The following is an 18,713-nucleotide window of genomic DNA, read 5'->3' as shown; positions in this document are numbered from 1 at the left end:
CTTGTGAAAGAAAATCAGCCCTAATGGTATATCCAATAGCATCTCATTTCTGGTGGGATTTAGCTTTTAAGAGTTTCACTGGTCTGAGTGTTCCTCGCAAATGAATACGTGTGCTATTGAAAGAGTTATTTTTTATCTATGGCACAGTCTTTCCTTAATCTAAGAAGCAGGTCAGTTTTTTCTGAAAGTTATGTGCAAAGTAGTTTGGAAGATCCATATATAGACCCTAGAGCATGGTGTCTGTAACTCCAGAGTTGTAGGTTTAATATGAAAAAGAGTTGATAGTGTATGTAGTCACTACTGTAAATTGCTCTGAAGACCAGTTTCTGCTGAATCTCATGGATTAACGGTGATTGGGATTTGAGCCCCGACTAGGCCAACTATTCTATTCCTATGTTTCCCACAACATACCCATCTACTTAGCTTTTGCTTCCTGTCAGCAAAAATAATAACAGAGTAAAAAGAAAAAAGAAATATATACACTTTTATCTAGTCATCTATGCAGGTATTTTTGGAACATACTTAGCTCATACCTGTACTGTTTTAGTTCCACAAAACACCAATAATACTGTTTTGACTTCCTATCTCCTCCCTCTCTATTTCCATATGTTAACTTCTTCATCTCTCTGTCTGTCATGTAGGAGATGTTTGACATCATCCTGGATGAGAACCAGTTGGAGGATGCGTGTGAGCACATGGCTGACTACTTGGAGGCCTACTGGAAGAGCACCCACCCTGCCAGCTGCACCCCCCCCAACTCGCTGATGGCCAAGCAGGCCACGGCCACACTGCCCTCCAGCCCAGCTCCTGGGTCCGGCTTGCAGGTACAGCTGTTGACCAGGCTACAGGGCCCAGACAGGGAGGAGAACAGGAACACCTGGAAATCACAGGCCAGGAGTCACAATCACTCAGTGACCATAACAACGTTAGGGAGATACAGGGAGAGATATCTAGAGGGAGAAATATGTACAGGGTGAGATATGCACTGGGAGAGATATGTACTGGGAAAGTTATGTACTGGGAGATATATGTACTGGGAGAGATATGTACAGGAAGAGATATGTACAGGGAGAGATATGTAGAGGGAGAAATATGTACAGGGTGAGATATGTACTGGGAGAGATATGTACTGGGAGAGTTATGTACTGGGAGATATATGTACTGGGAAAGATATGTACAGGGAGATATATGTACAGGGTGAGATTCAGGAAGAAATACAGGAAAAAAGAAAGCGAGACATTTAGGGAGAGATATGGGCAGAGATTCAGGGAGAAGGAAGGGGAGGGCTGTGGACCAAGAGCAGAAAAACATAAACTGGGGTCAGCACAGGAGTTTGTGTTTTGAATTGCTTTAACATGGCGGGTTGTCAGAAATAATTATTACTCTGAGAAAATAAATGAATGATGAGAACATCGTGTTTTGCATCATGGTCACTTGTCACTTTAAGAATAACGCTGTCTATTGAAGTGTCTGTTAGTAACAGTGAGCAGCAAAAATTAGTTGAGGATCATTTGACTGATTCAGCTGTTTCATGTGTATTTAAAAAGCCCACGTCTTTTCCCCATCTCCGTGCATTGCTCCCCACTGGGAAATGTAAGGCCGAAATTCCTGAGAATGAAAGTCCTTTTGAAACTCCGGAAAACGCTGACGAAAATGCTTCTGATGAGTGAGGTTAACATGTCTGTGGCAGCGGTGAGTGAGGCGTTCAGTGTCAAAAGCTGTGTGGCCTTCAGGGCCGCGTCCCAAATCGCATTCCCTAAATAGTGCACTGCCGTTTGGGATGCGGACAGTGTGTTTGTATCCCATGGGGATTCAGCCACGGTCCTGGAGAATTTTGTTAAGATGACTAAAACTATTTCAAAGTAAACAGACATGACAACTTCCAGGGAGTTGTTTGGCGTTCTCCAGGACCAGTCAGCCTGCGATGTTTGGTTGATAACCTAAATTAAGAGTGAAATATACCACAGAGTGTATTCTGCGTTTATTGATGCACTTGACGCATGTGGATTTGGGTGTGGGCGGAGTTGACCCACTGTGTTGGTTGAATTGGTTGAAATGTGTCTGATTTGCACGTGTGTGTTGGCGTGTTTATTCTGCACATTCGTATCCCAGCGAGCAAAGTAATTTGAAAGACGTCTCTTTTCAGCGCATTTCCAACCTCTCTGCCTCAAAGGAATGTGTTTGTGACTGACGGCCATCTTGTTTGTCGATAATCCCAGGGGAGCAGCGGGGCGGAGCAGAAAGCCGGGGAGAGGAAGGGCTCCAGGGAGGAGCACCACCACCACCACCACAGCCACCAGCAGAACCCGCCGGACGGGGAGGACGACGACGAGGCCGAAGGGGACGAGGAGGAGGAGGAGCAAAGGCCCCTCAGGACAGAGTCTTCCAGGAGGCCCCAGCACGTCCACCACTGCGCCTCCTCCCAGCGGGCCGACCACAACCACCACCACCACCACCACGGCGGGGGCCGGGGCAAAGGCTTCTCGCGGGGGGAGGTCCAGGACTCAGAGACCCCCGGGAGTCGGGAGAGCAGAGACTCAGCCTACATAGAGCCCCACACTCACCAGGAGGAAGAGGAGGAGGAGGAGGAGGAGGACGACGACGACGAGAGGCTGGGAGATGGGGGCCACCCGCAGAGCCGATACGACACCCAGACCCATTCCCGGGACAACAACCACCACCATCATCACCACCACCACCGAGCCAGCGGACCTGCCGGCGCCGAGGACATAGGCCACGGCACCACGGGACACCACCGCTCCAAGGACCGCAACGAGCAGGATCACAACGAGCGCAACAAGCCCCGCGTCCATCACCACCACCAACGGCCGGCCCGTGACCACCACCACCAGTACTACGACAGGGACAGGGAGGCCGAAGTGGCCCACAAAAAGAGGGGCGACACAGGGGACTGGGTCAGAGACCCCTATATCCACCAGTGACAACCCAGCCCCTTGACCCCCCCCCCCCCCTCGCGGTGGGACTTAACCCCCTCTCTCCCAAACAGTTCCGTTGTCCTACCGTGCTGCTACACCCCACAGTCCTCTACAACCCCACCCCCCCACTCCGTTTATATACGCTTCCTTTGGCGGTTGCATCCTTAGCAACAGCAGTATTTTGATTCTATATAAATATCTAAATATAAATGTGTATTGATACATAGACACTGCCCCGTTTATGTGTGGATACGCATCTTCTAAATATGCATATTTTAAACCTGTGTTTGATCAAGCATGCCCCAACAGCAGAACCCTTTTCTGTACTGAGCTGTGCTTACTGTGACTAGCATTTTTATTGTTTTAATACATTGGTCTTTTTTTTTTTTTTTTGCTTGCGGCCACTTGAACAAGAACGTGTTCATGCAGACTGCTGTTGGCGATGACTCCTACCGACTGAGAGGCAGAATGCGCTACATTTTTGCGATTGTTTTGTTTGATTAATTTAATTTCTCCAGGTTCCTTGCTTGCTTTTTTTGTTATTCAGTATCTTCTATTTTGGGCGTTGGTCCACTGATGTTGATGCTGCTTTTCCATTGGGGCTCAGTTTAGTCTCGCCTTACAAAAAAGAAATAGTGAAATGACTTACTGTTCAACATTACAGTAATGTTGTTCTTCTATTTATAAAGGGTCCAGAAACATTTTATAACATTGATACATACTCTGTTCAGCACTTTTACAACAGTATACTGTAGACTGATTTACGTTGTTGCTGAATTCCGTTTATCAGGTCCAACCAAGCCACTCTAACAGTAAGGGACTTTATGATGGTATTGTATGGCCATTTTATAAGGACAGTTCCATGCACTTACTACAGTCAACTAATGAAAACTCCTTGAGGTACCCCAAAAATATTTCCCTGTGCTGAGTGTTACGTTCCTACCTGTCCAACTGCCCATTATTTTTATTTGGATGTTTAATTCAAGTTCAACCACAACCACTGAAAGAAAATAACTGGATGATAAAGGTTAAGCTTTTCTGCTCAGCTGTAGTGTTCAAGAATATTTGTAAGAACCAAGTTATATACAGAGCCAAAATTTTATATTTAGAAAATGTATTTCTAAAAAATATATAACTCTAAATACATGGCTCTGGTTGCAACTTAGGACAGTTTTGCATTGACGAGGTTAGGACAGAAGCCTAACTTAAGATATGTGTCAGATAATGAAACCGCTGAATGTCTGACTTTTTAAGATTGATATCCCTAGTGAGTTTCCCTAGTTCAGGCTTCCCTCTGTAAAGTAAGGGAGTGACGCAGCTCAAACAGCTCCTTAATCCCTGTGTAGTGCACTACTTTTGGGGCCTATTGGACTCTTGTCAGGAGTAGGGCCTACTACGTAGGTAGTAGCATGCCATTTGGGATTCACATAGGTCACATCTCTGCCCCTCTTGTTTACATTACCACCAGCCACCAGTCTCCTAGAACAATTTGTATCTTTTGTTTTTAATTTTGCCTAACATTAACTTATGTAAATGTAAAATATTATAATATATTATTGTAAAATCCATTTGTATGCTCCTCTAGTAGCACTACACATTTTTAAGAGTGTATATTTGTATGTACATATGTATAAATAAAAAAAAATAAACTTGACAACAAAAGATGATGTAGAGGACAAGAAAATCAACTGGTCTTACATTTATTTGAAATCCAATGAATGAAATGCTGTTTTTCACACCCCTGTGGCGTCTTTTCTTTGTGTCTGTTCTTTGTATCTAAAATGAGTATGTTCCTCTGAGACCGAAATTCATAGCTTTAGTACCTTGACCAGGAATGACCCGCCTATTCCCTGGGAGATAGGAGCCAGACAGACCATTAAAAAGACTGGCCTAAGAATAGTACTCTGAAACTCTCAGGTAGAGCAAGTTACCACTGAGGTACCGTGATGACATGAAGCAGCAGAGTGAGTGTGCAGGTTGAAGCAAGGTAGAGGTTTTATTTCGCATTGAGTAAGGCTGTAAGGCAGCTATTACAAATGCCAGATGGGCTGGTTCATCTTTAGCTCAGTGAGACAATCTAAAGCGGGAGTTTTATTGAATGGCTTCAATAATGTGACACTGCGGAATGCTTATTTAACAAACCCCTGCAACTAACCCTCCCTACGTTAGATGGCGGGCCTCCCACGTCCTGTCAGTGGAGCGCCCATTTTAAATCGTCCATCTTTGGCCACCGACCTGCTGCTCCCCATCCTTTTATCCAGGTTAAACTAGCTGATGGTTTAACAGTTCAATTGATACTATTGCTCCACCCAGGAAGCCAGGGGAAGAACGGTGAGATAAAGTAATTGCCAAGGTCTTCCAGTTCTGATTCCAGCAGAGGAAAATAGTGTTGCTAATGGAGATGGGAGTGTGGCCTGGAACCTGAAGCCAGGCTATGCAAATGATCTTCAACCTCATTGAACTTCGTCGACTTAGCCATTATATAACTTAAAACAAATCGACTTGACACACCTTTGATTTATGTTTTAACACTGCAGCAATAGGGTGGGGTGTAAAAACAAACACATTCAATTAATTACTTTTAAAGAGCAAATTGGCAAAATTTGTTTATTGAAAATTAAATACACATCTGAGAGTACTGACAGATTTCATTAGAATGATGGTCAAATCTGTATCATATACATGACTGTTCCTATTTGTGACTCATGTTTTGGTTCTGCAGCAATTTGCCGTTGTGTATACACAATGTCGGATTTCAGATAAAAGGGAGAAACACTAACCAAAAGGCTGTACATTTTAAATACATTTCTTGTGATCCCTTTCGGCACGCTACTTCCTGATCCACACTCCCGGAGCCAGCAAATCCTCCGTCACCATGGCAGCTGTGTCGTCACTGTTGTTATGGCAACGGCAGAAGAACTGCATTCACCGAAACTCACTCTCCCTGTGTTTTCTTCCTAACTCGCCTTAAAAACATTTACTTGCTCAGTTTGATCCTTTTCTCCCTCTGTTTATACCAGTCATCCCTACATGGCCCAGTTTGAATTGGCCTACAGACAGGACTGAGAGGTGGGAAACGCTGGTTCAGGGAGAGCTGAACACTATTCCGCCCGAGCACATTGACACGGGTAAACGCCACTGTTTTCTCTCGGCAGGCGCCTGTGTGAAGGAACGGTGGACAGCTCGGTTCTGACCAGGTAGGGTAGAGTACTCGCTCCAGTCTAGCCATGTCAGCGCTTCAGGAACTTGGCGATGAAGAAACCGATAGTGTCCTTGTTGGCTCGTTGAGAGAGGGGGGGCAGGGACTCTGGCAGCTTTGTGGAGCTGTCGTCCTCCCCTGTCTCCTGGACCCAGTCCAGCTCTGGACTGAACCTCTGGAGGAGACGCAGCTTCTCAGGCGACAGGCCAGCTCCCGGCATGCCCTCCGCTCCGATGTGGGGCTCCTGACGGGAAACAGGCAGTCGGTATGTGTGCGCGTGTTATGCATGTGTGTCTAACAGGTGTGGGTGTGTGTGTTACCTGCGGCTCCAGCGAGAGGCAGGGGAAGGTGTCGAGTGCCCAGGCCACTTGCTCTTCGTTCTCTGACAGGGTCACAGTGCAGGTGCTGTACACCAGAACGCCGCCAGGCCTCAGAAGCCGCACCGCCTGTCAGTTACACACACACACACACACACGCAAAGGTCACGCTTAAGCACTCTTAATCAGGCTCTTACCTCTAAACGGGTATGAATTGCGTTGTCGGAATGCCGGGACACCACAGTAAACACACAAACAGACACATTACTGTGGTCTCTCCAGAGCCTGGACATTCAGTGGCCTTAAAGAAACCCCGGTCGACACTGACGGAGAGATTTGTACCGCTGGGATGAATGATGTGCTCAGTACTGGATCCTAATCTCCCCCACTGTAATCCATCTCCCAGCTATACTTAAGTTTTCCATCAGAACAGCGTTTACACCAAACAATACTGGTCAGCACTGGTCACGGCAGTGTCATTTGAGAAAAGTGTGTGTATACGTGTCAGTCAGGCGTGTGGACAATACAGTGTGCATGTTTTATGGCCCGCGTGACACACACCGTGTGGAAGAGCTTGCGCTGCAGAGGGGGGTAGGAGCAAATTTCCTTCAGGCTCCAGGTACAAGCCATGTTGGGTCTCTGGCCCAGACCACTGCAGGGAGCGTCCAGCAGTACCCGATCAAAACTCTCTGGAGGGTAGGGCGGACCTAAAAACAGGATCAAGTGAAAGCAGGCAGGTCTCAGGATTAGCAAACATGCTAGCCAAGTGCAGCATTAATAATAACGTTGAGTGTCAAAAGCGGCACTCCGGGTAAAACGTGTTGCACACTTTTTGATGAGGGAATTGAGGGGCGTTTAGGATGCATCCCATTAATCACATTCCATACCCTCGGTGTCCTGGCCGCGGTCTGAGCACACAGCCTTGATGCTGTTGAAGCAGTATGCTTTGATGCAGTCCAGAAGCAGCGCCTTGGCATTCTGACGGATGCGCTCCACCTTGCCTTTGATCTTATCCAAGGCCACTACTTCTCCCTGCAAGGAAAAAAAACTTAAGTGAGCGGCTAAATGCAAAAACAACATAGCAAGTAGCAGTGGGTGCAGCATAGCACATCAGCTCCACCTAGTGGACGAGCGATGTCATGTGAAAATTTTAACTTAAAGGGACCTTTTACCCATGAATGAAAGGGCCGTTTAACAGTCATTTAGGATGGGGGCGTATAGCTGGACATTTACAATTATGGAACGCGGCTTTGTCTTAAAATTAGACAGGTTGTTTGGCCTGACAATTTTGGACACATTTTAAGTTAAAGTGTAACTTCCCTTTTAATTTCAAGCTACGCAAAGCCCTGTGTCCCCTGGTGTATTCGTCTCTCACCTGCCCTCCCATCAGGGAAGCAATATGGCAGGTCTTTCCCCCTGGGGCAGCACACATGTCCAGGATACGCTCTCCGGGACGAGGCCCTAGCACGTGACCCACCACCACCGACGGCAGGTTCTAGACTCATAAAATCAGACTGGGTAAAAACAGAGCGCAGCTACCATATTTTATCATGCCTCTACCAGTACGAGTTTTGATCCAGGATATGTTTTACTGTTCAGATCGTGATGAATGACCTTCTATGGAATAGCACTCTAAGCGCTATTCTGAAAGGTTAACCCTCTGAAACGGCTATAGTTTGTGAATACAGCACCTGTCATCCATATTTGCGTAATGGTACTTTTTAGAATCAAAAACAGATTGTAAATAAAAATTCCTATTCTGAGATCTTGAACACCAATCCATTAACTGCTGTGGATGTATGGGTACCTGCAGGAACACCAGGCTGGGCAGTATCCCGTCAAAAGAGGGACTCTGGTACAGGGGCTCAACCATCCATATGCCAACACCCCTAGATGGACAGAGAAGGGTGCCATTACTTCAAAACACAAAAAAGAGACAACTAACAGCAGAGTTGTCAAACTAATTTCATGAAAGGACATTGGATCTGCTGGTTTCTGCTGGTTTCCTTTCAACTGGCGTCCGATGAAGACCATGATATAGGTGAGGTGAGTTCCTAACCGATCAGTGACTTTAATTCATGAATCTAGTAGAAGATAGGAGTGAAACTCACAGATACTCTACACTCATTGAAAGGTAGTTGAGTGGGAGCTATTCATTTAGCGAATTAGGAGCTATTGAGTTACACTGACATTGAGCTTCATCAGTATTATCAACTAGTCAAAGCAGTCGTTTATTGAAATATTATTACTAGTGTATTATGTGCTGTAATGTACTACCCTAACAGAAGCCATAAAACATACCAACAGGTGTGTCACAAAATGAGTTTTAAGACCAAAGCATCTCTACCTACTTGACTGGTTGGTCTGAACAGAATATGTCAGCACGGTCCATTTCTGACACTCCATTTCCCAAAAACACTATTTTCCCGTGGAAATCCTTGTTTCCCCGCGTGCACTTCCTCTCTAAGTCTGAGAAGACCGATACCAGATCACCCTTCTTCATGACTGAATGACAAAGGGAATGGCAAGATAAAAAACACATTCAGTTAGTCCTCTTTCACTACCAGATACTAATTGTAACAATTATTTAAAATTGTTACATTTTACATTTGAGTATTTTCAATAGCTTCAATGGGAATCTGGTTCCACCAGGACAGGAAATAGCTGTGACAGGACTAAGCGGGAGCTGCCCTCCCAGAGAACTGGGTTGACCAAGAGACCAAAATGTGGGTCAGGTAAAATCAGAATCAGCTTTATTCGCCAGGTATGTGTACACATAGAAGGAATTTGACTCTGGATTATACATGCTCTTGATGTGCTTAAACAAAGAACACTGACTGCTATATACAGTACACATATATACACACTATAAACCAAAACAAACACATAGTAAGACAGATGAGACAAGTGCAATGAGCATAGTACAAAGGACGTTGGGCTGAATATTTCTGTGCAGGTATTATTACGTACATATTGACGGTGGCTGTGATCTATTTATCTATCTATCTATATCTATATCTATATCTATATCTATATCTCTATATCTATCTATATATATATATCTATCTATATATATCTATCTATATATATCTATCTATATATCTATATATCTATCTATATATCTATCTATATATCTATCTATATATATATCTCTATATCTATCTATATATCTCTATATCTATCTATATATCTCTATATCTATATCTCTATCTCTATCTCTATCTCTATCTCTATCTCTATCTCTATCTCTATCTCTATCTCTATCTCTATCTCTATCTCTATCTCTATATATATATATATCTATCTATCTATCTATCTATCTATCTATCTATCTATCTATCTATCTATCTATCTCTCTATATATATATATATATATATATATATACACAGTGGGGAGAACAAGTATTTGATACACTGCCGATTTTGCAGGTTTTCCTACTTACAAAGCATGTAGAAGTCTGTAATTTTTTTTCATAGATACACTTCAACTGTGAGAGACGGAATATAAAACAAAAATCCAGAAAATCACATTGTATGATTTTTAAATAATTAATTTGCATTTTATTGCATGACATAAGTATTTGATCACCTACCAACCAGTAAGAATGAGATATTCCGGCTCTCACAGACCTGTTAGTTTTTCTTTAAGAAGCCCTCCTGTTCTCCACTCATTACCTGTATTAACTGCACCTGTTTGAACTCGTTGCCTGTATAAAAGACACCTGTCCACACACTCAATCAAACAGACGCCAACCTCTCCACAATGGCCAAGACCAGAGAGCTGTGTAAGGACATCAGGGATAAAAGTGTAGACCTGCACAAGGCTGGGATGGGCTACAGGACAATAGGCAAGCAGCTTGGTGAGAAGGCAACACCTGTTGGCGCAGTTATTAGAAAATGGAAGAAGTTCAAGATGACAGTTAATCTCCCTCGGTCTGGAGCTCCATGCAAGATCTCACCTCGTGGGGCATCAATGATCATGAGGAAGGTGAGGGATCAGCCCAGAACTACACGGCAGTACCTGGTCAATGACCTGAAGAGAGCTGGGACCACAGTCTCAAAGAAAACCATTAGTAACACACTACGCCGCAATGGATTAAAATCCTGCAGCGCACGCAAGGTCCCCCTGCTCAAGCCAGCGCATGTCCAGGCCCGTTTGAGGTTTGCCAAGGACCAGGAATGGGAGAAGGTCATGTGGTCTGATGAGACAAAAAAATAGCTTTTTGGTCTAAACTCCACTCGCCGTGTTTGGAGGAAGAAGGATGAGTACAACCCCAAGAACACCATCCCAACCGTGAAGCATGGAGGTGGAAACATCACTCTTTGGGGATGCTTTTCTGCAAAGGGGACAGGACGACTGCACCGTATTGAGAGGAGGATGGATGGGACCATGTATCGTGAGATCTTGTCCAACAACCTCCTTCCCTCAGTAAGAGCATTGAAAATGGGTCATGGCTGGGTCTTCCAGCATGACAACGACCCAAAACACACAGCCAGGGCAACTAAGGAGTGGCTCCGTAAGAAGCATCTCAAAGTCCTGGAATGGCCTAGCCAGTCTCCAGACCTGAACCCAATAGAAAATCTTTGGAGGGAGCTGAAAGTCTGTATTGCTCAGCGACAGCCCCGATACCTGAAATATCTGGAGAAGGTCTGTATGGAGGAGTGGGCCAAAATCCCTGTTGCAGTGTGTGCAAACCTGGTCAAGAACTACAGGAAATGTATGATCTCTGTAATTGCAAACAAAGGTTTCTGTACCAAATATTAAGTTCTGCTTTTCTGATGTATCAAATACTTATGTCATGCAATAAAATGCAAATTATTTACTTAAAAATCATACAATATGATTTTCGGGATTTTGGTTTTAGATTCCGTCACTCACAGTTGAAGAGTTCCTATGATAAAAATTACAGACCTCTACATGCTCTGTAAGTGGGAAAACCTGCAATATCGGCAGTGTATCAAATACTTGTTCTCCCCACTGTATATATATATATATATATCTGCCAGTGGTTTAGACATTAATGGCTGTGTGTTGGGTTATTTTGAGGGGACAGCAAATTTACACTGTTATACAAGCTGTACACTCACTAATTTACATTGTAGCAAAGTGTCATTTCGTCAGTGTTGTCACATGAAAAGACAGAATCAAATATTTACAAAAATGTGAGGAGTGTACTCACTTTTGTGAGATACTGTATATATATAGTGTAATGGAGCAAACGATGCTGGAATGAATAAATGAGTCTTTTTATGCAGGTGTTATGTACATGAGGTAGGAGAATGATATATACAGCACTGAATTACAGGATGACAAATAAATAATAGACAGGTGTATGTTAGGGTCAGAGTAGAGTGCTCAAACCCTAAAATGTAGGGTTTGAGCAGGGGATTTATTGCAAGAAGCGAAAGTAGTCCAGAAATGAAGGATAACTGTAATGGGGAGGTCTTAGGGCAGAGGAAGAGCTGCTCTGCCTTGATGAGGTTAAGATTAAGGTGTGGGGCCAACATCAATGTTGTAATTTGTCAGAGCAGCTCTCCCTCAAACATTGATGTGCTTATCCTTCAAATGAGAATGATAAGATTATTAACTTGTTTATCAGTTCAACCACTTTGAACAGAATATGGACATTCTTTTTAATACAATCTGGTGTCAGCACAAATAGTATCACATTGATGTACTTTCCTTTTAAAAGAAAGAAGTACTTAAAGTATACCAAATCATCATAGTCATAGTATACAATGTCAATCAACAGTGCAAAAGGTTTGTAGCATAAGGGCATGTTTCCTTACACTTGGGTGTGGCAAGGATCCCTGGGGCGAAGACATGCGCTCCTCTCAGAACAGCACTGCCGCATTGAGCCCCTACTATGACCTCCGCGCTGAGCTGGACCACTGGCCTGGGGTTAGAATTCAAAGGTCAAGGGCAGGTTTAAACTTTTATATTCTTATATACTTAGCTTATATGCTATGTTTATGACCCTATTCTCCTATTCATTGTAGTATCCAATATTTTTTACCAGCTCCCATGGAGTTCTGCACAAAATAGTGTACTTAACAGGAAATAAGTTGTCGTTTGGGATGCACACACATGCATTCAGAAGAGAGGTGTCAAGCATTGCTAAAGATCATAAGAACTACATAAATGGCATCATCACACACACGCATAGCAACAGCAGGAATCAGGGACCTCATCTAGGAAAGTCTGAGAGCAGAAGAGAAATTTGCCTACAATCAAATGTCTTTCTTATACAACAGCCTACAATTATAATGACATTACTGGCAATTGTTTGTATGAGAGGACTTCGTATAGTTTCCTTCTGTTGATGGTTTGGTTACATAATAAAATGTCAAACCCAACGTGCGTAGTTTCTGAACAGCGAGTTAAGTTGGTAAACCTGTTATTTCAGCTGTAAGAAATCATGTGGAATTCTGGATGTTTTGCCAGGTGTCCAGAGTGATTTTTGGAGAGGTTTTGGGTATTTTTCTATACTCTGGTCCAGTCTGTTTCATCCAGCTTGCTGACCCCGAGGCTCAACTGTCAGCAAGCTGCATGAAAACCCATGCGTAGAGGACTTTTCCATCTGTGGAGACGGTTTGTTTTCTTTCTTTGTGCAAAGCCCTCGTATTTGGATGACATTTAGCAGACATTCCTGACATACCTAGGGCCCATGACAGGAAGAAGTAGCACATCTGGAATGTGTGGGTGGGGGAGAACGGTAACGGAAACGTCTTCAGAGCCACACTTCTGCTGCTACAGTAACAAGAGGTTAGAAGACACCGAAGCATCAACACCATAAAGTTGATACAAGCAGGTTTGTTTCTGTGTCTAACCCCCAAAACGTGATCAGATCTAGTGCACCTTGTTAAATAAACAACATAAACAATATTGTACCTCATATCATTGCATGCAATGACTATATCAAGCTTGTAACTCTACAATCTTGTTGTATACATTTTCAGTTTTTGGAGTCATGTTTTGCCAAAACAGAACTGAATGTTTAGGTTAAACATATGTACAACCTCAGAAAACCCCAAAGGGTTCACAAACAAATGATCACCTTTTAGGTGATAACAATAACAATACTGAATACAGTCAATACATCGCCCTCACAGGTCACCACCTTGGAAAGCAGACAGCCCCCACCTGTTTCAGTTCCTCCTCCAGTCTGTGTTGGATCTCCTCCAGCGGAGCCAGGTGAGTGCTGGTACGTACACAGGTGATGGCAGGCGGGTGGGACAGGCACGACAGCAGCCTCTGGAACCTCTTCTCCGCTTCTCCCTGACCCACTGCAGCCAACACCTGCATCCATACAGGAACAAAATGTCTGTCAGGTAGTGGATGAACAATAAATGCCTCATTCAACTGGTCGTTTCAGGGTAAAACCTGAACTTCAGGGCTTATATTAATACAGCATTCCAAGGTTAGGTGGGCTGTATGTAGGACCAGAGCCTCCTTGTCTCGAACAATTTGCTATATAAAAGGCAAAACGTATACTAGAACAGCAATCAAACTCTGCAGAAAAATGTTTGATACAGACCAAGAGGTAGAAGGAACCTGATGACAATCTTAGGTATCTTTCTGCCAACCAAAATCCTTGATGTTCGAACAAGAACATCAATACTGTCAAAACAACTTAAAATCAAAACGTGTGTGGTCATGTTTTATTATAATTTTGAGGAACAAAATTATTGTTAAAAAAAGAACATTTAGACGTCGTGGAAACAATTTGCTAACAAAATATAGAAATGAATAAAATGTGCGTGACTAACCTCCTTGTTTGAGAAGACATTTCTCAAGTAATCATGAACTTCAGGCTTCAAAGCAATCCTTGGGAAAATGGACATGTCTTCTGACATCGTTTGGGGAAAAAACGATGATGACCTGTTTTTTTTTTAGCTATATGGAGATTTTTATGGTCACTCTCTGGATAAATTTTCGAAAACTGGTTAAGTGACCGAGTCAGTAACATTTATTTTCATATGAACAGATAGCCATGTGGCTCAAAAACTTATTTGCGACACTATTATATGTATTGTTTGCATACACTACTAATTCAAATTTCTATTACGTGCATAATGTGAATATTCAAATTCTTATCAAAAAGCGTCTTACCAATATATATTTGGTTTGCTCCGTACTCACATTTTATGATCTTCGTAGGCATTTCCGTATACGTCATTAGCATGGTTTTTTGTATCGTAATGTTGGGAGTTGTAGTTCTTTAGGCTATTATATTCCCTATGGCCCTCATTTATCAAAAGTGCGTACACCGAATATCCAGCGTACACCTGGCGTACACCCAAAACCACGGTGACTTTGAGATTTATCAATATGGACGTTGGCCTTTATATATAGACATCATATATAAAGGCTAGATACCTTGTCCGCGCTAAAGGCTATTGGAGGTCGACGTCCGCACATGGCGGCCATCTTGCCACAGGCCGCTCGCTCACTTGTAACATTGTGTTTTATGGTGCATGTACTTTTAAATAACCATAACTTGCAAATTTTTCTACCGATTTTCAAACGGTTTGGTTTGTTATAAACGTCAGAGATAAAGTTATGACACTGCATACATATGAACCATTAAAACCATGGACTTCCATATGAAAATATCTTTGAACAGAACCAGATAGGTGTAATGAATATACAAACAAGGTATGTATGTTAAATCAATAAATAGGCTACAGAATGGCAACAAAACATATACACTTTTGTACTATTATAATAAAATTACTATTATAAAATAATTTTAATTACTACATGTTTTTTTCTTTATGCCGGATAACAAGCATCTCTGAACTGACCACATTTCAGCCCTCTAGGTCACTTGATATGACTTTAGAAACAACTGAGCCCTAGCACCAGGTCTTGTGAAGCTGTGTGCAAAAGCAGATCAATATAGAATGAAATTGAGTACTTTAGACCATTATTTGCCAAGGTATGGTCATGCGTATTGTAAAATGCCCTATGGAAACTCCCCATAGGACTTTGTCAGACAAAATGCTGACAATAAAATGCTTACTGTGGGGCAACCTCTTCGTGTAGAAGCATAATGAAATCAAATCAAATGAAAGGTAACACTGATGTTACTTGTAGACTATTTGGATTTTATGTCAGGGGTACTGATATAGAATGACTACAAAAAATATGGAATAATTACACAAGTCTCTATTTTTAAACTATTATAAGAGTGACATTTATTTGCACACAAAAAATAGGTACATGATTCGCTGTGGCTTAGTTGATTAGAGCGCCTGTCTAGTAAACAGGAGATCCTGAGTTTGACTCTCAGCAGTGCCTTTTAAGTTATGTAAATGTGTTTGATTCTCAGCTCCACCCTTTAAAAGAGGTACAAGTGCTTCAATGCTCTCGGTTGCGTAGCGTCGAATAACCAGTGGATTTTGACTGTTGCAATACAATGCTTGCAAAATGCGTGCTGTATCTCAGCTGTGTCTTTCAAAAGCGGTAGAAGTCTTTAGATGGTGTTGTTATGTCTTGTATAATATATCTGTGGATATTGGTCCCTGCCATGAAACTATCGACAGGTCAGGCGCTGCCATTCCGTGATGGCCTGGTGGGGCGCTGTGGCTTCGTTGGGTAACGTGCCTGTCTTGTATGCCGGAGATCCTGAATGTAATTTCCTCGCCATTTAAAAGAGGTCCATTTGTTAGAATCTGTTTCGAGCCCTGCCTTACCCTCTTGTCCATGGTTGGCGCTGTGGCATAGTTGGTTAAAGCGCCTGTCTTGTAAACAGGAGATCCTGCGTTCAAATCTCAGCAGTGCCTTTCAATGGTGATACAAGTCTTTGGATGGTGTTGTTTTGGCTTGTGTAATATATCTGTGGCTATTGATCCCTACCGTAAAATTATGGCCAGTGCAAGCGCTGCCATTCCGTGATGGCCTGGTGGGGCTCAGTGGCTTAGTTTGGTAAAAAAATGGTCTTGTATGCCTGAGAACCATGGATATATTTGCATGACCTTTTAAAGGAAGTCCATTTGTTAGAATCTGTTTTGAGCCCTGCCTTCCGAACATGAGCCGAATGGGCGCTGTGGCTTAGTTGGTTAGAGCGCCTGTCTAGTAAACAGGAGATCCTGAGTTCGACTCTCAGCAGTGCCTTTTAAGTTATGTAAATGTGTTTGATTCTCAGCTCCACCCTTTAAAAGAGGTACAAGTGCTTCAATGCTCTCGGTTGCGTAGCGTCGAATAACCAGTGGATTTTGACTGTTGCAATACAATGCTTGCAAAATGCGTGCTGTATCTCAGCTGTGTCTTTCAAAAGCGGTAGAAGTCTTTAGATGGTGTTGTTATGTCTTGTATAATATATCTGTGGATATTGGTCCCTGCCATGAAACTATCGACAGGTCAGGCGCTGCCATTCCGTGATGGCCTGGTGGGGCGCTGTGGCTTCGTTGGGTAACGTGCCTGTCTTGTATGCCGGAGATCCTGAATGTAATTTCCTCGCCATTTAAAAGAGGTCCATTTGTTAGAATCTGTTTCGAGCCCTGCCTTACCCTCTTGTCCATGGTTGGCGCTGTGGCATAGTTGGTTAAAGCGCCTGTCTTGTAAACAGGAGATCCTGCGTTCAAATCTCAGCAGTGCCTTTCAATGGTGATACAAGTCTTTGGATGGTGTTGTTTTGGCTTGTGTAATATATCTGTGGCTATTGATCCCTACCGTAAAATTATGGCCAGTGCAAGCGCTGCCATTCCGTGATGGCCTGGTGGGGCTCAGTGGCTTTGTTTGGTAAAAAAATGGTCTTGTATGCCTGAGAACCATGGATATATTTGCATGACCTTTTAAAGGAAGTCCATTTGTTAGAATCTGTTTTGAGCCCTGCCTTCCGAACATGAGCCGAATGGGCGCTGTGGCTTAGTTGGTTAGAGCGCCTGTCTAGTAAACAGGAGATCCTGAGTTCGACTCTCAGCAGTGCCTTTTAAGTTATGTAAATGTGTTTGATTCTCAGCTCCACCCTTTAAAAGAGGTACAAGTGCTTCAATGCTCTCGGTTGCGTAGCGTCGAATAACCAGTGGATTTTGACTGTTGCAATACAATGCTTGCAAAATGCGTGCTGTATCTCAGCTGTGTCTTTCAAAAGCGGTAGAAGTCTTTAGATGGTGTTGTTATGGCTTGTATAATATATCTGTGGATATTGGTCCCTGCCATGAAACTATCGACAGGTCAGGCGCTGCCATTCCGTGATGGCCTGGTGGGGCGCTGTGGCTTCGTTGGGTAACGTGCCTGTCTTGTATGCCGGAGATCCTGAATGTAATTTCCTCGCCATTTAAAAGAGGTCCATTTGTTAGAATCTGTTTCGAGCCCTGCCTTACCCTCTTGTCCATGGTTGGCGCTGTGGCATAGTTGGTTAAAGCGCCTGTCTTGTAAACAGGAGATCCTGCGTTCAAATCTCAGCAGTGCCTTTCAATGGTGATACAAGTCTTTGGATGGTGTTGTTTTGGCTTGTGTAATATATCTGTGGCTATTGATCCCTACCGTAAAATTATGGCCAGTGCAAGCGCTGCCATTCCGTGATGGCCTGGTGGGGCTCAGTGGCTTTGTTTGGTAAAAAAATGGTCTTGTATGCCTGAGAACCATGGATATATTTGCATGACCTTTTAAAGGAAGTCCATTTGTTAGAATCTGTTTTGAGCCCTGCCTTCCGAACATGAGCCGAATGGGCGCTGTGGCTTAGTTGGTTAGAGCGCCTGTCTAGTAAACAGGAGATCCTGAGTTCAAATCTCAGCAGTGCCTTTCAATGGTGATACAAGTCTTTGGATGGTGTTGTTTTGGCTTGTGTAATATATCTGTGGCTATTGATCCCTACCGTAAAATTATGGCCAGTGCAAGCGCTGCCATTCCGTGATGGCCTGGTGGGGCTCAGTGGCTTAGTTTGGTAAAAAAATGGTCTTGTATGCCTGAGAACCATGGATATATTTGCATGACCTTTTAAAGGAAGTCCATTTGTTAGAATCTGTTTTGAGCCCTGCCTTCCGAACATGAGCCGAATGGGCGCTGTGGCTTAGTTGGTTAGAGCGCCTGTCTAGTAAACAGGAGATCCTGAGTTCGACTCTCAGCAGTGCCTTTTAAGTTATGTAAATGTGTTTGATTCTCAGCTCCACCCTTTAAAAGAGGTACAAGTGCTTCAATGCTCTCGGTTGCGTAGCGCCGAATAACAAGTGGATTTTGACTGTTGCAATACAATGCTTGCAAAATGCGTGCTGTATCTCAGCTGTGTCTTTCAAAAGCGGTAGAAGTCTTTA

The 18,713-nt window shown here is 43.3% G+C and overlaps 2 protein-coding genes and 7 non-coding genes across 20 annotated transcripts in view; 8 read left to right on the top strand and 1 right to left on the bottom strand.

Moving 5' to 3' along the window:
• The window catches only part of cacnb2a (calcium channel, voltage-dependent, beta 2a), a 132,906-nt gene extending 128,286 nt beyond the window's left edge, over window positions 1-4,620 (top strand). For all 10 annotated transcript variants that reach the window (XM_010905755.4, XM_020044480.3, XM_020044479.3 and 7 more), the window contains 2 exons: window positions 642-824; window positions 2,220-4,620. In XM_010905755.4, the coding sequence (XP_010904057.2) occupies window positions 642-824; window positions 2,220-2,942 (906 nt within the window). In that variant the 3' untranslated portion in view covers window positions 2,943-4,620. The remainder of the gene's footprint in view (window positions 1-641; window positions 825-2,219) is intronic.
• Window positions 4,621-5,526: 906 nt separating this feature from the next.
• Window positions 5,527-14,663, bottom strand: nsun6 (NOP2/Sun RNA methyltransferase 6). 3 transcript variants are annotated; one of them, XM_010905754.4, is made up of 12 exons: window positions 14,596-14,663; window positions 14,223-14,349; window positions 13,597-13,752; window positions 13,112-13,203; window positions 12,243-12,349; window positions 8,804-8,957; window positions 8,260-8,341; window positions 7,828-7,947; window positions 7,340-7,484; window positions 7,014-7,159; window positions 6,456-6,581; window positions 5,527-6,379 (listed from the first exon to the last, which is right to left on the bottom strand). In XM_010905754.4, the coding sequence occupies exons 2-12, from the start codon at window positions 14,307-14,309 to the stop codon at window positions 6,167-6,169; spliced, it is 1,428 nt and encodes a 475-aa protein (XP_010904056.2). In that variant the 5' UTR covers window positions 14,310-14,349; window positions 14,596-14,663; the 3' UTR covers window positions 5,527-6,166. The 3 variants fall into 3 exon arrangements, with proteins under 3 accessions (XP_010904056.2, XP_019900037.2, XP_010904054.2); XM_020044478.2 differs by having other exon boundaries at window positions 14,566-14,645; XM_010905752.5 differs by lacking the exon at window positions 14,596-14,663 and having other exon boundaries at window positions 13,112-13,200; window positions 14,223-14,559.
• Window positions 14,664-16,167: 1,504 nt separating this feature from the next.
• trnat-ugu lies at window positions 16,168-16,241 on the top strand. Its single transcript has one exon. It is a non-coding gene; the product is annotated as a tRNA-Thr (tRNA).
• A 257-nt stretch (window positions 16,242-16,498) lies between these two features.
• On the top strand, window positions 16,499-16,572 carry trnat-agu. The gene has a single exon. It is a non-coding gene; the product is annotated as a tRNA-Thr (tRNA).
• A 411-nt stretch (window positions 16,573-16,983) lies between these two features.
• On the top strand, window positions 16,984-17,057 carry trnat-ugu. The gene has a single exon. It is a non-coding gene; the product is annotated as a tRNA-Thr (tRNA).
• A 257-nt stretch (window positions 17,058-17,314) lies between these two features.
• On the top strand, window positions 17,315-17,388 carry trnat-agu. The gene has a single exon. It is a non-coding gene; the product is annotated as a tRNA-Thr (tRNA).
• A 411-nt stretch (window positions 17,389-17,799) lies between these two features.
• On the top strand, window positions 17,800-17,873 carry trnat-ugu. Its single transcript has one exon. It is a non-coding gene; the product is annotated as a tRNA-Thr (tRNA).
• Window positions 17,874-18,130: 257 nt separating this feature from the next.
• trnat-agu lies at window positions 18,131-18,204 on the top strand. The gene has a single exon. It is a non-coding gene; the product is annotated as a tRNA-Thr (tRNA).
• A 257-nt stretch (window positions 18,205-18,461) lies between these two features.
• trnat-agu lies at window positions 18,462-18,535 on the top strand. The gene has a single exon. It is a non-coding gene; the product is annotated as a tRNA-Thr (tRNA).
• The last annotated feature ends 178 nt before the right edge of the window (window positions 18,536-18,713 follow it).

The sequence above is a fragment of the Esox lucius genome, chromosome 21 (genome assembly GCF_011004845.1).
Source record: "Esox lucius isolate fEsoLuc1 chromosome 21, fEsoLuc1.pri, whole genome shotgun sequence".
NCBI classification, from domain to species: Eukaryota; Metazoa; Chordata; class Actinopteri; order Esociformes; family Esocidae; genus Esox; species Esox lucius.
This window is presented reverse-complemented; position numbering and strand designations above follow the sequence as displayed.

Bases quoted from the DNA above. Each gene is read 5' to 3' on its own strand.
- nsun6 (XM_010905754.4), bottom strand. From the start codon at position 14,309: ATGTCAGAAGACATGTCCATTTTCCCAAGGATTGCTTTGAAGCCTGAA. The intron at 8,342-8,803 runs GTAGGTAGAGAT...CTGTCCATCTAG, and splicing joins TGTTCAGACCAACCAGTCAA to GGGTGTTGGCATATGGATGG. The intron at 7,948-8,259 runs GTACCCATACAT...TTATGAGTCTAG, and splicing joins CCAGCCTGGTGTTCCTGCAG to AACCTGCCGTCGGTGGTGGT.